The 12,934-nt window shown below is 40.4% G+C and overlaps 1 protein-coding gene across 5 annotated transcripts in view; it reads left to right on the forward strand.

Moving 5' to 3' along the window:
- Positions 1-12,934, forward strand: part of CDH8 (cadherin 8) — a 228,030-nt gene that overhangs the window by 154,313 nt on the left and 60,783 nt on the right. For all 5 annotated transcript variants that reach the window (XM_083752335.1, XM_083752336.1, XM_083752334.1 and 2 more), the window contains 2 exons: positions 1,264-1,517; positions 9,951-10,087. In XM_083752335.1, coding sequence (XP_083608461.1) covers positions 1,264-1,517; positions 9,951-10,087 — 391 coding nt within the window. The remainder of the gene's footprint in view (positions 1-1,263; positions 1,518-9,950; positions 10,088-12,934) is intronic.

The raw sequence follows: 12,934 nt of genomic DNA on the forward strand, positions 1-12,934 counted from the left end.
AATATTGGAAAACCCAAGATTTGCCCACGCTGGAAGAATGGCAGATGCAACTGATGGACTATATGGAACTAGCAGAAATGACTGGCAGAATCCGAGACCTGGGAGAAGAGGCTGTGGAGGAGGACTGGAAGAAATTTAAGGACTATTTACAAAAATATTAATGTATGTTAAGAAAGATGTAAGATTATCAATAATATGGCACCAATAAGTTAGTTAAAAGGAATATGAAGATAAATGTAAATATAAGAAAAGATAAATTTTGGATAATTATGTTAAAATTAAGCTTTTAAGGTCTGGGTTAAATTATCTAAAATTAGGGATACAATATTGGAAAATTATAATATAAGAATTGAAACAAGGTGATAAATTGCTGGGTAAAGCTCGAAAATTTGGAACGCAGGAACGAGAGATGCGAGGAAGTCCAAAGAAGTGAAAAAATGTGGATATTGAAAAATTATATGTTATTTTGTTTGTTTTTTCTATTGTATTAAGAAAATCTTTAATAAATATTTATATAAAAAAGAGAGAATAAAGGCACATGGCAGCTAGCTGAAAAACTTTCTTGATGGTTACCAGGTGCAAATTTTCTCATAAATTCAGCTTAACCCAGGGTTAGCCACCATTGTCCCCTCCACTGGGACTACAACTCCCATCCAACCCAGTCAGCAGAACTATTAGCCAGGAATGATGGGAGATGTAGTCCGATATCTAGAGGAGACCACACTGGCTATCCTTGGATTAATCTGTATGAAAATATAGCTATTTTTTCTTAGGATTATACCTAAATTATTCTCAGCACTGTCTCTCCAAACCCTCCAATTCTGCATGGCTCCCCCCTGCCTTTGCAAATATCAAAATATATAAGCTTGCATACTTTTTTCTTTGCTCCTTATCTCCAACAAGCAGAATACTGATTAGGTGTGTGATTAATATGCAATCTAGGCCATTGGCAGTAACATTATTATTTTTGGCTAAGCAGAATAGTGACTGCACTCATGGCAAAATAGTGTATGTATGTGTTTATTTGTGTGCGCTTAGTTTTATATTTTATAAAGCAGAAAAGGAACCACAAATGGGGGGGGGGGGGGATACAGAGACATCAATACATGCCCAGGACATTTATAGCCCAGTTCAAAGGAAGCGGAAAGAGATTGCATTATAACTCAGTGATTAGGTTTTAAATGCATAACACTTCCATCCTTTTGCTAGTTCTTGCTGCTGTGGTCATTAGTGAAAGGCATTTGTCTTTGTCATTCTTAACAGCCGCTGGACTTTGAGACGAAAAGATCCTATACTCTGAAGGTAGAAGCAAGTAATGTGCATATTGATCCACGTTTCATCAGTGTGGGACCCTTCAAGGATACTGCAACAGTGAAAATTGTCATAGAGGATGCTGATGAACCGCCAATTTTTTCATCACCAAGTTACCTACTGGAAGTACATGAGAATGCTGCTATTAACTCTGTGATTGGCCAGGTGACTGCCCATGATCCTGATGTGTCTTCAAGCTCTATAAGGTACTGCTGCTTTAATGCTTCTTGTCTTCAGCTAAAATGAAGCCTAGTGTACAAAGATAAGAGACACGTCTGTTGCACAATCCATTTTTACCCCTGGTAATTCCCTCTTTTGCCTTGGGCCCCACCCCCTAATGGCATGTAGCCCCTGGAAGGTGGTCCTTGGGCTCAAAACGTTCCCCATCTCTGTCATACTTGGAGGTCAATTTTGGAGCCCTTTCTCTGGCTGTGATGCCACCCAGCAGGTTAGGAATATAGTGACCAGAGAAAGGGAATTCCTAATGGTGTGTCATCTATGGAACAGCCTCCCAGAGGAGGGCCTGCATGACAACTAGTCATATGACTTTACTGCTCCAGGATAAGCCTTTTAAAAATACCTTGAAATGTGTATTAGTATTAGTAGCAGTTTTCATTCCTCCCTCCCTTGATTTCTGAACTTGGCCACTTCTGCCTTGTTTTGTTAAACTGAACAGCAGTTTTAATATGGCTTTGACATGATTGCTTCTATTTATTTTTTTAATTCTTAATTGTAAACTAACCTGAGAGTCATAACATCAGACAAAGAAGGAAAGAAAAGAAAGCACAATGGAATCAGTGCTGTTTCCACATTTGGGAGAGCAGCCTTGCTCTCTGTCTGGCTCCCTTCAATCACCACAACCAGCCAGAGGGATAGAGTAGCCAGGTTAGCTAGATGGGAGACTGATGAAAATCAGGCGCCAATATTTCTGTTAGTGGAAACCCTTTCTAGTAAAGCAAAGTCACCAATGGATACATCCCTAGGTATTCTCACTATACCAATTCACCACTAGGGGCCTCTAGCTGGGAGTAGTGAGTCATACCTCTTCTGGTGGGATTTTGGTTCATGTATTCATTTGTGCTCTCCATAGGAATATGATGCATCTTGCATTATATCTTGCACTGCTTGATCTCATCAGCTCAATTTATGACTCTGCTCCTCTCTCTTGCGCTCCCTCCCCCTACTGGCATGCATATATATCAACCTAGTTAGCTGCACATTTCATTCACCTGATGAAGTAGGATCTGGCCCATGAGTGTGTTAGTCTTTAAGGTGCCTGGGGTGTTTTTTATTTGAAAAATAAACATCCAAGTGATTAGAAATATGAGAGAAAATCCATCAGCCTTAGGCATTTCCTAATTTTTTAATTGCAGTTGGAAAATGCTAAGCCTCTCTCTGCCTCATGAGTACAGTTCCTTCACCAAAATTCTTTGAAGCTGCCATCTGTGCAACAGGATTATTCAATGCTGTTGGTGATCAGATAATAAGAAAGTGATTATGTCAAATGAAGGGGCAGAAAATCTTGACTAGTGATAGAAAATAGTTCTCATTGGATCAATATATGTCTCTGACTGATGCAAACTTCTTAAGTTCTGCAGAATTTGTCAGTAGGTAAGCTATTCTATGGTACTATTTGACATGTAGGTTTTTTGCTTTGTTTTTTAAAAGAAAATCTTAGATATTCAAAATTTAAATCCTTGACCTGTTTTATAATTTGTGAAGTCAAGTGCCCATGTGGATTACAGGTGATATGAACACTGATTCAGCTACTCTGACTTTCATAAAACCATGCCTCTTTGTAATAAGAGGAACATCATCAGAAAAAAGCACTGACTGGCCTCTTAAGTTAAATAGATAAATCAAGTAGAAAAGGATAGGCTTCCCCAAACTTGGGTCCCCAGATGTTATTGCCCTACAAGTTCCATCAGCCCCAACCAACATTGTCAGTTGTCAGGGAAGAAGGAAGTTGGGAATTGTCGTCCAATAACATATGGGGACCCAGTATTGGGAATGGCTGTCCTCAGTGCTTTTTCCCCCTTAAGGGAGAAAATGGTGCCACTACTCAACTCACTACTCAAGTTGTTACAGTAAGTGCCACACTTTTAACATTTGGAGGGGGGAAAGTGCTGGTACTGCTTACCCTCAAATATCCCCAGAAAAAAGCACTGTCTGCTTTAGGTTGCCACAGAATTCACCCAAAGTAAAATTGGAAGCAAATTTAGAGGTTTCTGGATGAAATAGGCAACAAATTCTAAAGCATGCGTAGGCAAACTAAGGCCCAGGGGCCGGATCCAGCCCAAATGCCTTCTCAATCCGGCCCACGGACGGTCTGGGAATCAGCGTGTTTTTACATGAGTAGAATGTGTCCTTTTATTTAAAATGCATATCTGGGTTATTTGTGGGGCATAGGAATTAGTTCATTTCCCCCCAAAAAATATAGTCTGGTCCCCCACAAGGTTTGAGGGACAATGGACCGGCCCCCTGCTGAAAAAGGTTGTTGACCCCTGTTCTATAGGAAGCAAATAATTAATCCGCATAAGACTTTTTTCAGGTCACACCATGCATTCCTAGGTTACTATTGTGTAAGACAGCACTTTGAATGTTTATTTAGAAATAAGTTCCACTGGGCAGAATGGGGCTTAGTACTAGGCAACTGTCTAGGTTTTGCCTAAAGTGACTTTTAAAAAACAAATGTATTGATCAAGCAAAATGCTAGAGGAATCAAGTGGTGAAATGGCCGGATTTATACCTGGGAAACTAGGGTTCAAATCCTTACTCAACCTAGAAGCTCATTTGGTGAACTTGGGCCAATCATTAACTCTCAGCCTAACCTACTCACATGGAGAAGGGGAGATCCATGTGACCACTTTAAGCTCATTAGAGAAATGCAAGATAGAAATGCAGTGATAAATAATAATAAAATAAATGCAAGTTTCCTGTTTTATCATGGCAGGGGACTATGAGGTGTTTCTGACCAATGAGAATTCAGTTAATTGAGTTAATTCAGTTACTAGTGGAAGGTATTTTATTTGTTACTTTTGTAAAATTGACTAATAACTAAATCAGGGAGGGTTTCAGGGACTTAATCAGTCCTTTGCACCTACATTATCCAGCGACTCATTATGCATGTTGTCTCTTATGGTGAAATTCCCTGTACAGCAGCTACTATGGAGAGGATATTTAGTGTTAACTCCCTAATGGGAGGACGATTCGCTGCTTTCTCTGATTCTCATGCAACAGAACTACATTCACTGTTCAGAGCAAAACCAAAGAAATATACTTTGTTCTAGGACATGTGCAGAATCATGCTGCACATTAGCAAGGATTCCAAAGTCCGTTTTGGGGATCCTGTTTGGCTAATTTAATTGCTATACAATCCTATTTCAATGTTGTTATTTTACAATAACCGGGTTATTTTCTAACAGATGTCAAGAAATGAGGCAGAATGAGGATGCTATAACTGGGTAAAAGAGCTGAAGAACTAGGTTCAGGAAAGCATAAGGAAAGTTGCCAGGGGGTGGTCAAACAGACTGTAGGTATCTTACCAAAAGGAGATTCAGGGAAGGTTAGGGTAGGGCAGGAATGAGGAACCTCAGGTCCAGTGGCCAAATATGGTCATCCAATCCTCTTTGTCTGACCCTTGGGACACTCCCCATGCCACACCCAACAACACCCCCTCTCCCCTGATCCATCCCTCCCCTGGCCCTGATTCACCTCCTCCTTGAATGAATGTTGCCTGACTGAAATGTGTCCTTGAACTCTGAAAATCCCTTTTGCTCGCATGGCTGGAGGATAGTGAGGGGTATGTGAGTGTGTGCAAAATTAGCCTACTGTACATCGGTAAAATTGATACTCATTGCTCTGCCCACTCTTGCCTCTGGACAATCTCACTAGGGACAAGTGGCCCCGGAAGGTTGTCCAGAAGGAAATGAGACCAAGGATATCCATCTCTAGCATTTCATCTTTTTGTTTTCCTCTTCTTGATAATGTATGAATGCAATTTCTTTGCTCATTAATTGATGGAGAATGGTGGGGGTTTGGGGAGGAGAGGGAGGCACAGGAAATTATTTTGGCACTGAACTATATCAGAATGTGCAAACATCAAATTTCTCAAACATCATAAATTGTTATTTTCTGACCAAAGAGCTCATTCCAAAGGTATTAAATTTGAATGAGTCTCTCCCTCTGCACTTCCTCTGCATCTTTTGTTCTACCCATGAATCCAGAATCTATCAGGTCTTGAGTGAAATCCTTTCTCCTTTAACACCTTTCTTCCCACTGAATGCAAAGAAAAAAAGTGTGTTTCTGCCCACACACACACACACACACACACACCCCTCAAGGATATTTCATCTCTAGCAAAAGCAAATCATTTTCTTAATTCATAGCATGCCCTAAAAGTGTGTGTGTGTGTGTGTGTGTGTGTGTGTGTGTGTGTGTGTGTACACCCACCCACCCACCCACCCAGATATGCCTTCCTGACATGCAGCTGTTTATCTCAGTCACCTAGTAACATGCCCTCTCTGTATGGCATTGCTGAGATACAGTGATTTATGGCATCAATATTATGAATCACATTTCAGCAGGGGAAAGCAAAAAAGGTGGCTGTGTGGGTTTTGCAAAGCCAAATGCTGTTGTAAAGCGTTCATTTGCATTGGTGCAAAACAGAAAGTCTTTCATGGAAGCAACTACGGGCATAGGGAAGGAACACTGCATTGGCATCTTAAAGTAAAGAAATGTATGATCACACCACCAATTTTCTCCCATATTCAGTCTCAAAAGCTAACAGCAAAGTCCCAATAAACTGTGGCATTACTAAGGCAATTTTGAAGGTTATTATTTACCTAGATACTCTCTTTCCGCTCCCCCCCAGTTTTCCTTACAGAAATGTACTTTTATGTATTGCTTACTTGTGTGACAGTGTGCCCTCATTAAAAAGAGCTATAATATCATTATAAAGACAAGGTAGCTACAAACATTGCACATGATATATATTAACTTCAAGTCAGGAGGGGGCTTTGCTTCCTTGGAAACTTGTAAACCTGTTTCAGTTGTGTTGAGAAATTGTTATACTCTTTAATGCGTTTTGATTTTGTAAATAGCTTGTTGAAAGTCAATACGGAAACATGCACAAATCCCCTGGTTTTTTTTCTCCCTATAGCTACAGAGATTGTAAATAGAATTACAGCAAGGGAGGCATTTATTTATTTAGCTAAATAAAATCAATACATAGTATGACTTTTGCTTGCACTTATGAATCAAGATTCGCAACTTCTTTTTTTTCAAAAAGTGGAATTATTGCATATCCAGTGTACAATTTAACATATATATGCATGCTTCAATATCCCAGCAGTGGATTGGTGTATAACAGATGAGTTGAAAATCTGGCTAGTGAACAAGCCTGATTCTATTTCTCTGATAAATTTGTCTTAGTTAATGTGTATTTTGTACACTTCATTTTTTTTAATGATTCTTTAGCAACCATATTTTCATTCCTACCACTTTACATTTCTCTCCACCACCTCCTTCTTTACATCTGTATGTCCCCCTTTTCCCAAAGCATTCACTGCAGTATACTTGGGGATGTCCTGTGAGGTTAGGCTAAGAGATGGTGAGCTTGGAAAGTTCATTTAAAAAGAACATGTCCAAAAAAGAACTAATTGCAGTTCACACCCATCCATTTACAAAACAAACTAGTTCAGTTCTCGATTTGATTCAAGTTCAACCAAGCAGCAATTTTGCTACAAGCTGCCGTGCTGAAGGGAAACATGCTTTATAAGACTTTAAAAGCAAACAGAGCTACAGAGGGAAATAGGGTTTTACACAACAGGAGAGGTTTGAATAAAGCAGAGATGGAAAGAAACTGAGAGGGGAAAGTGCTGATTTTAAACAATGACAGAGGTTTCAGTAGAGTGAGCAGGGGGTTGGACGGAGGGAGTGGCAGTTTAAAACAAGGTTTGAGCACAGTGAGAAGGGAGTTGGGAAAGAAATTCTGTGCTTGCTTTTTGGTGTTAGCTTCTATTCTGTATCCATTGCTGCTAATTCTCCTTGTTAAAACTGGTTTTAACAGCAACACAATAACCCCTCAGTGTCCCTACTTATTCAAACCTCTGACATTGTTGGAGTACAGTGAGAAGGGAGGAGCACTGAAAAAATTAAGACTGCTTTAAACTTCTCCCTCTTCCATTCTTCAGCTGCCTCATTTTGTGAGATATAAAGGATGCAGAGCCCTTAAATAGCCCATAGTACCTTCTCACAATCATGTATTTCACTTTTGGTACCATGTACAGTCATACCTTGGGTTACAAATGCTTCAGGTTGCGTGTTCTTGGGTTGAGCACAGCGCCGAACCTGGAAGTACCAGAACAGGTTACTTCGGGGTTTCAGCACTTGTGCATGTGCAGAAGTGCTAAATTGCACTTTGTGCATGCACAGAAGCACCGAATCACAATCCACACGTGCGCAGACGCGGCACTGCAGGTTGCGAACACTGCATGTTGCGAACGTGCCTCCTGCACGGATCACATTCACAACCTGAGCATCCATTCAATACAAAGTTCTAGATTTAGTGTAGTAATTTAGAAGAGAGAGTTTATTAACAAGCAAACACCCATATATGTATGACATTCATCAAATGGACTTAATAATCTCTAACTGAGCAAGCTAACTGACAGTCTGAAGAAAAGGAGGGGATGGTGGCTTCACAACTGAGCAAAAATGTGAAAAGGGTATTTAGTAGCTGCAAGGTGTGGGAGGAGGAAGATGCAGGAGGTTTCCATGGGGGTGGTTTGTTTGTAACAATGGTTGTACAAAAGGAGGAGGAAGAGGATGCATGAACATGGGGGTGAATGTGAAAATGGGTGCAAAGCAGGGCTGCAGAACAGAAGAGAAATGGCTTTATAAAAGGGTTTGGGAAGGTAAAAAATAAACTTAGTAGTTGCACAGGGTTCTTCTTTGGCGATCACTTGTAGCCAAGTAAGATTGTCTTCCATAAACACGGTTTTAACAATGAGTCCATAAGTGACTGTGGAGGCCAATTCTGGATCCACACGTCCTTCTACAGTAGGGACATTGCTCTCTGGGCAGGTAAAGGGCTAGGGACTTAATGTGGGGGGAATGGCAGATGAGTTTGCATACTGTGTAAGGAGGGGTACAATTCCCAATCAATGTATATTTTCTCTCAAAAGATGTATTCTCAAAATATGGAACATTCAGAAAGGGTGAAAATGTATTTTTGTTTGTTTTTTATTTATTAAGTTTATTTCCAATTCACTTGCCAGCTTCTCTGCGATGTACAGATCAGGTTGCTGTCAGTGGCAGAGTATCTGTTTTTCGTTCAGAAGGACCCAGATTCAATCCCTGGTGTCTCCAGGTAGGGCTGAAACCCTGCCTGAAACCCTGGAAAGCCTCTGTCAGTCAGAAAAGGCAATAGTGTACTAGGCGGACCAATGGTCTGGTTTAGCATAAGGCACCTTCCTGTGTTCTTAGCAGATTTATCTGAGTTGCTCAAGCATCGTCATCACCTTCTCACTTCTCAATATATACCTTCTCACTTCATAATATATCTAACCCAGTTTGATGCTTCCTAGTAATTCATCCCTGCATGCTGAGGCAGAAAGCTGAAGAGATGCAAAATAGTTGTGGTGTGATGTTGTGCAATGCCATGCTTTGGAACAAGAGTCATTATAGTCCCTTATATAAATTCACCACTAGGATTTAGTGAAGCCCCTCAAAGCTGTGACTGCTGTACCATATCAGTACTTTCAATCTCACTCTCTTTCTCTCATTGTGCGTGAACCACCAGAAATTGTGAGGCTTAATTTTCCAGTTTGGTTTCTTTTACAAGTAATGCATTAATAAAACAACTATATGAAAATGGACCAACATAAAAGCTTTCCTGGAGATCTTGCAGGGAGTTCTAAATCACCATTTTGTTTAATGCACTGTTGGAACAATTTACTGCAGCTCTTTCTTGTTAGTCAAGCTGGCTTCTGTGTTAAAGCTGCATAATGTACCTGCACATTCTCATTTGCAAGCTCTGTTTAGCTGTCAGATCAAAGTTGTTTTGTTAGAAACCAATGATGTCAATCCATAAAGCAGCCAATCTTTCTGGTTTTTTGGAAGCGTTTTACCAGTAAGGGGTTGTTAACCAGCTATTGTCCACAGTTATGCTCAAACATAAGCAGGTGACGTATTCACTTAATTAATCAGAAGTGGTGTTTGTTGGGATAAGAACATTAGTTGCATCTTGTAAAAACAGGAGCCCTGCCTGCTTAATGTATTGACAGAATTATCAGCAGTTGCTATGAAATACAGCACAGGTTGTCCAATAAATGTGATGGATCATCTAATTAACTCTTGATTCGCAGTAGCTTTTAAAAGATGCTACCTACTGATCTCGATGACAGCTTCTAACCTTCGTCCTGAGAGGATGCAGCTAATTACTCCTTGGGCTATAATTCTGTTTCTTGATTCTCAGCCCATCATTTTTTGTCTTATAAATTATAACACGATTGAGCTCCACAAATCCACTGGGGCTATAAAGCTGCTCTTTGCGATGGATTGCTTAGATTTTGTTACAATGCATTTAGGCCAAACAAATGTCTTTTAAGTAAATTTCAAGGATGTCCATTTTGTAGGTTTTCCATTGATCGAAACACTGACCTTGAGAGGCAGTTCAACATTAATACGCAGGATGGAAGGATAACACTCGCAACTCCACTGGACAGAGAAACCAGCACATGGCATAACATAACCATTGTGGCAACTGAAGACAGTAAGTGATTGCCCCTTAGTACTTGGGTTTGTTTGTTTTCCTTTTATTGGCTTCTGATGAATGTTTAATTAAAAAGCCTTCATGTGCCACTTGGCAAGGAAAACTGTCTACTGTGCCTCCTATGCTTGCATTATTGTATATATTATATATGTAAATATAGATAGATATAGTTTGTAGCCCTTACTTGATGCTGCATGGATATTCCTTTAAAATATTGCATTTTGAGATTTGCAATGCTATTCCATTTCTTGCTGACTAAGATTTGTTTTGGTGGAGCAGGTATCCAGAGCTAGATGTTTTATGGCCTCCTTTGCAGTGATGCCCTGATCTGTGAAATGCAGCAGGAGTGAGAAACCTCTGGCCTACGTTGGTCCATTAGGGTTTCCAATATAACCCAGAAGCCATTTCCCCCCTCCCCCAGCCACCTGCTGCTGTTATATGCATATCAGGCATGAGGCAGGAAGAGACATGGATGACAATACACAATCACAAGCCTCAAAGTGTGCTGCTGATATTGCATGGGCCAGGAAAAACAGGCAAAGACACAGGCACTTCAAAGCATCATGCATGGCTCCTTTCAAGCCCTGCATAGTGCTTTAAAGTCCCAGCTTCAGGACGTCAAAGCACCCAATCAGCTGGTGTCATTGTGACATCAGCTTACTGGCAGGTTCCCCATGATCATACCCATGAGGCTATGATCAGATAAGGATGTGGCCTCTGGAGCCAAAAGATTTTCCCATTACTGCCTTACAGGTGTGACTGGCACTGAAATTGATATCATGTTGGCACTAGGTTAAGAGTTATTTATTTACCCACACATTTTAAGTTTTGTAATTTGATTAGAGTTTAGCCTGCTCTTTTGTTTTTAGATGCTTTTGGGGGGCAATTGATGGTGTATTTAAGTATGCATTGTTGTCTGCTTTATGATTTGGTTGTTTCCTGCTCAGTATCTGCTCAGTATCCTGCTCCTGATATCTATGTTGATGAAGAGCAGGTTATAAATATTTTAAATAAATAAAGATACACACTTCACTTATTTCCCCTGTGAATAAATGAGCATTTCATGCATGGATGATTATACCCATCCCCATCTCAGATGCAATACAAAACTTAACAGTCTGCAGGAGACATATTGCCAGGAATCCTTCTCTTGGTAGATGCTGAGTTCTTGGCTTCTTTTCTTTTTTTGTTTTAAGAAAGCATTGCAGCCCTTGCTTTTATGCCTGTTGTTCACATGTTTTGCCAAGCCAACACATGGATTACGTGGATCAGGAAATAGTGCTGGCAAAGCGTTATAGGTAGTAATGACACTAAATTCCACCGTTTTTGTTTGTTAATATGAGTTATGCATATCAGGAAACAATGCTGGCAATTCTAAGTAGTGATGACACCAGCTTCCCTAATTCCTGGTTTAGGGATAGGATTCTCAGTGACTGCTAACACTCAGTTGAAATACGAGGCAAGCACTATGGCCTGAGAATTCATGTCCTCACTTCATGTCCATAGCACACACCTGCTTTCAAAACATGTATCCCAACTTCCCAGCATCTGCTTGAGCAGTCTGGTGTTGCATAGAAGGACCTGGCATACCGCTACAGCTGTGAGCTAGACATCAAATAGGGTGGAGGGAGAAGTAGATAAAGTATACCCCTCTCTTCCTTTCTCCTTTTCTCAGCCCCGAATAGAGCAGCAGCAAGAGGAAGATGGGTGGAGGGAAGGGATTGGGGGGCAGGCACTAGGGCAGTTGTAAGGAAAGGAGCTGCGAGACTCATATGGGCAGCTGGAGGAAACAACTGGTCCTTGTCATGCTCTTAATGGCATGATGGGGTCCAGCTGATTTGTAATTGGACTTGGGGATAAACTAATGCATTTTTACAAGTCTGGAGAAAAATATTTCGGCTTTATCAATCCACTTAATGAATCCTATTGAGAGTTTGCTCTACTGCAAATCGTAGAATACTGATGAACAAAGAATGTGAAATATCACCCTTATAGTTTATAGTGGTTCAACAGCCATTCACAAAACGAGAGGAATTTAGAAGGTTGTCCCAAAACACCTGCACTGAAAAGCATCTAGATCTGAGAGCTGTTTTATTTGGATTCTGCTTGTGGGCTTCCCATAGGCATCTGGTTAGCCAGTGTAAGAACAGAATGCATGACCACATGGCCCTTTGATCTGACCCAGTAGAGATTTTCTGTTGTTCTTATCTAACCCAAAGAAAAACAAATGAACAAAAAATGCAAACAAACAAACAAAGAAAGAAACCCTGTTCCATGTCACTTAGTTAATCCTCAGGCATCTTATTGAGATATGCTATACTTGCAACTGATTTTTCCTCATTAATTGTCATATTAAATCCTATTAATTCAGATTTTACTGAGAAATCAGAGAATGCTGTGATTTCTCTAGACCAGGCTTCCTCAACCTTGGTCCTCCAGTTGTTTTTGGCCTACAATTCCATGATCCCTAGCTAGCAGGACCAGCAGTCAGGGATGATGGGAATTGTAGTCTCAAAACATCTGGAGGGCCGAGGTTGAGGAAGCCTGCTCTAGACATTCCATGTAAAGATGAGTTTCGGTTTGATATAGGGAGAACTATATCATCATAATACAAAATTGTTGTATAATGCCCAATACGGTACATCCTTCTATTCCAACTGAAGACTGCCAGTTGATACTGTTGCATGCCACCCCTATCTCTGAGCTGTTGTGAGATTTGAGAAGTTACACTGGTTCTGTTTTTCTTTGTAGAAATGAGGCACAGCAGAGACTGTGTCTTTATATGGCTTATTTGCACATATATACAACCTAAGTATATGATTGAGGGGTTCACATCCTTTTGTAAAG

Source organism: Podarcis gaigeae (genome assembly GCF_964106915.1).
Source record: "Podarcis gaigeae genome assembly, chromosome: 8".
In the NCBI taxonomy this organism is placed as follows: Eukaryota; Metazoa; Chordata; class Lepidosauria; order Squamata; family Lacertidae; genus Podarcis; species Podarcis gaigeae.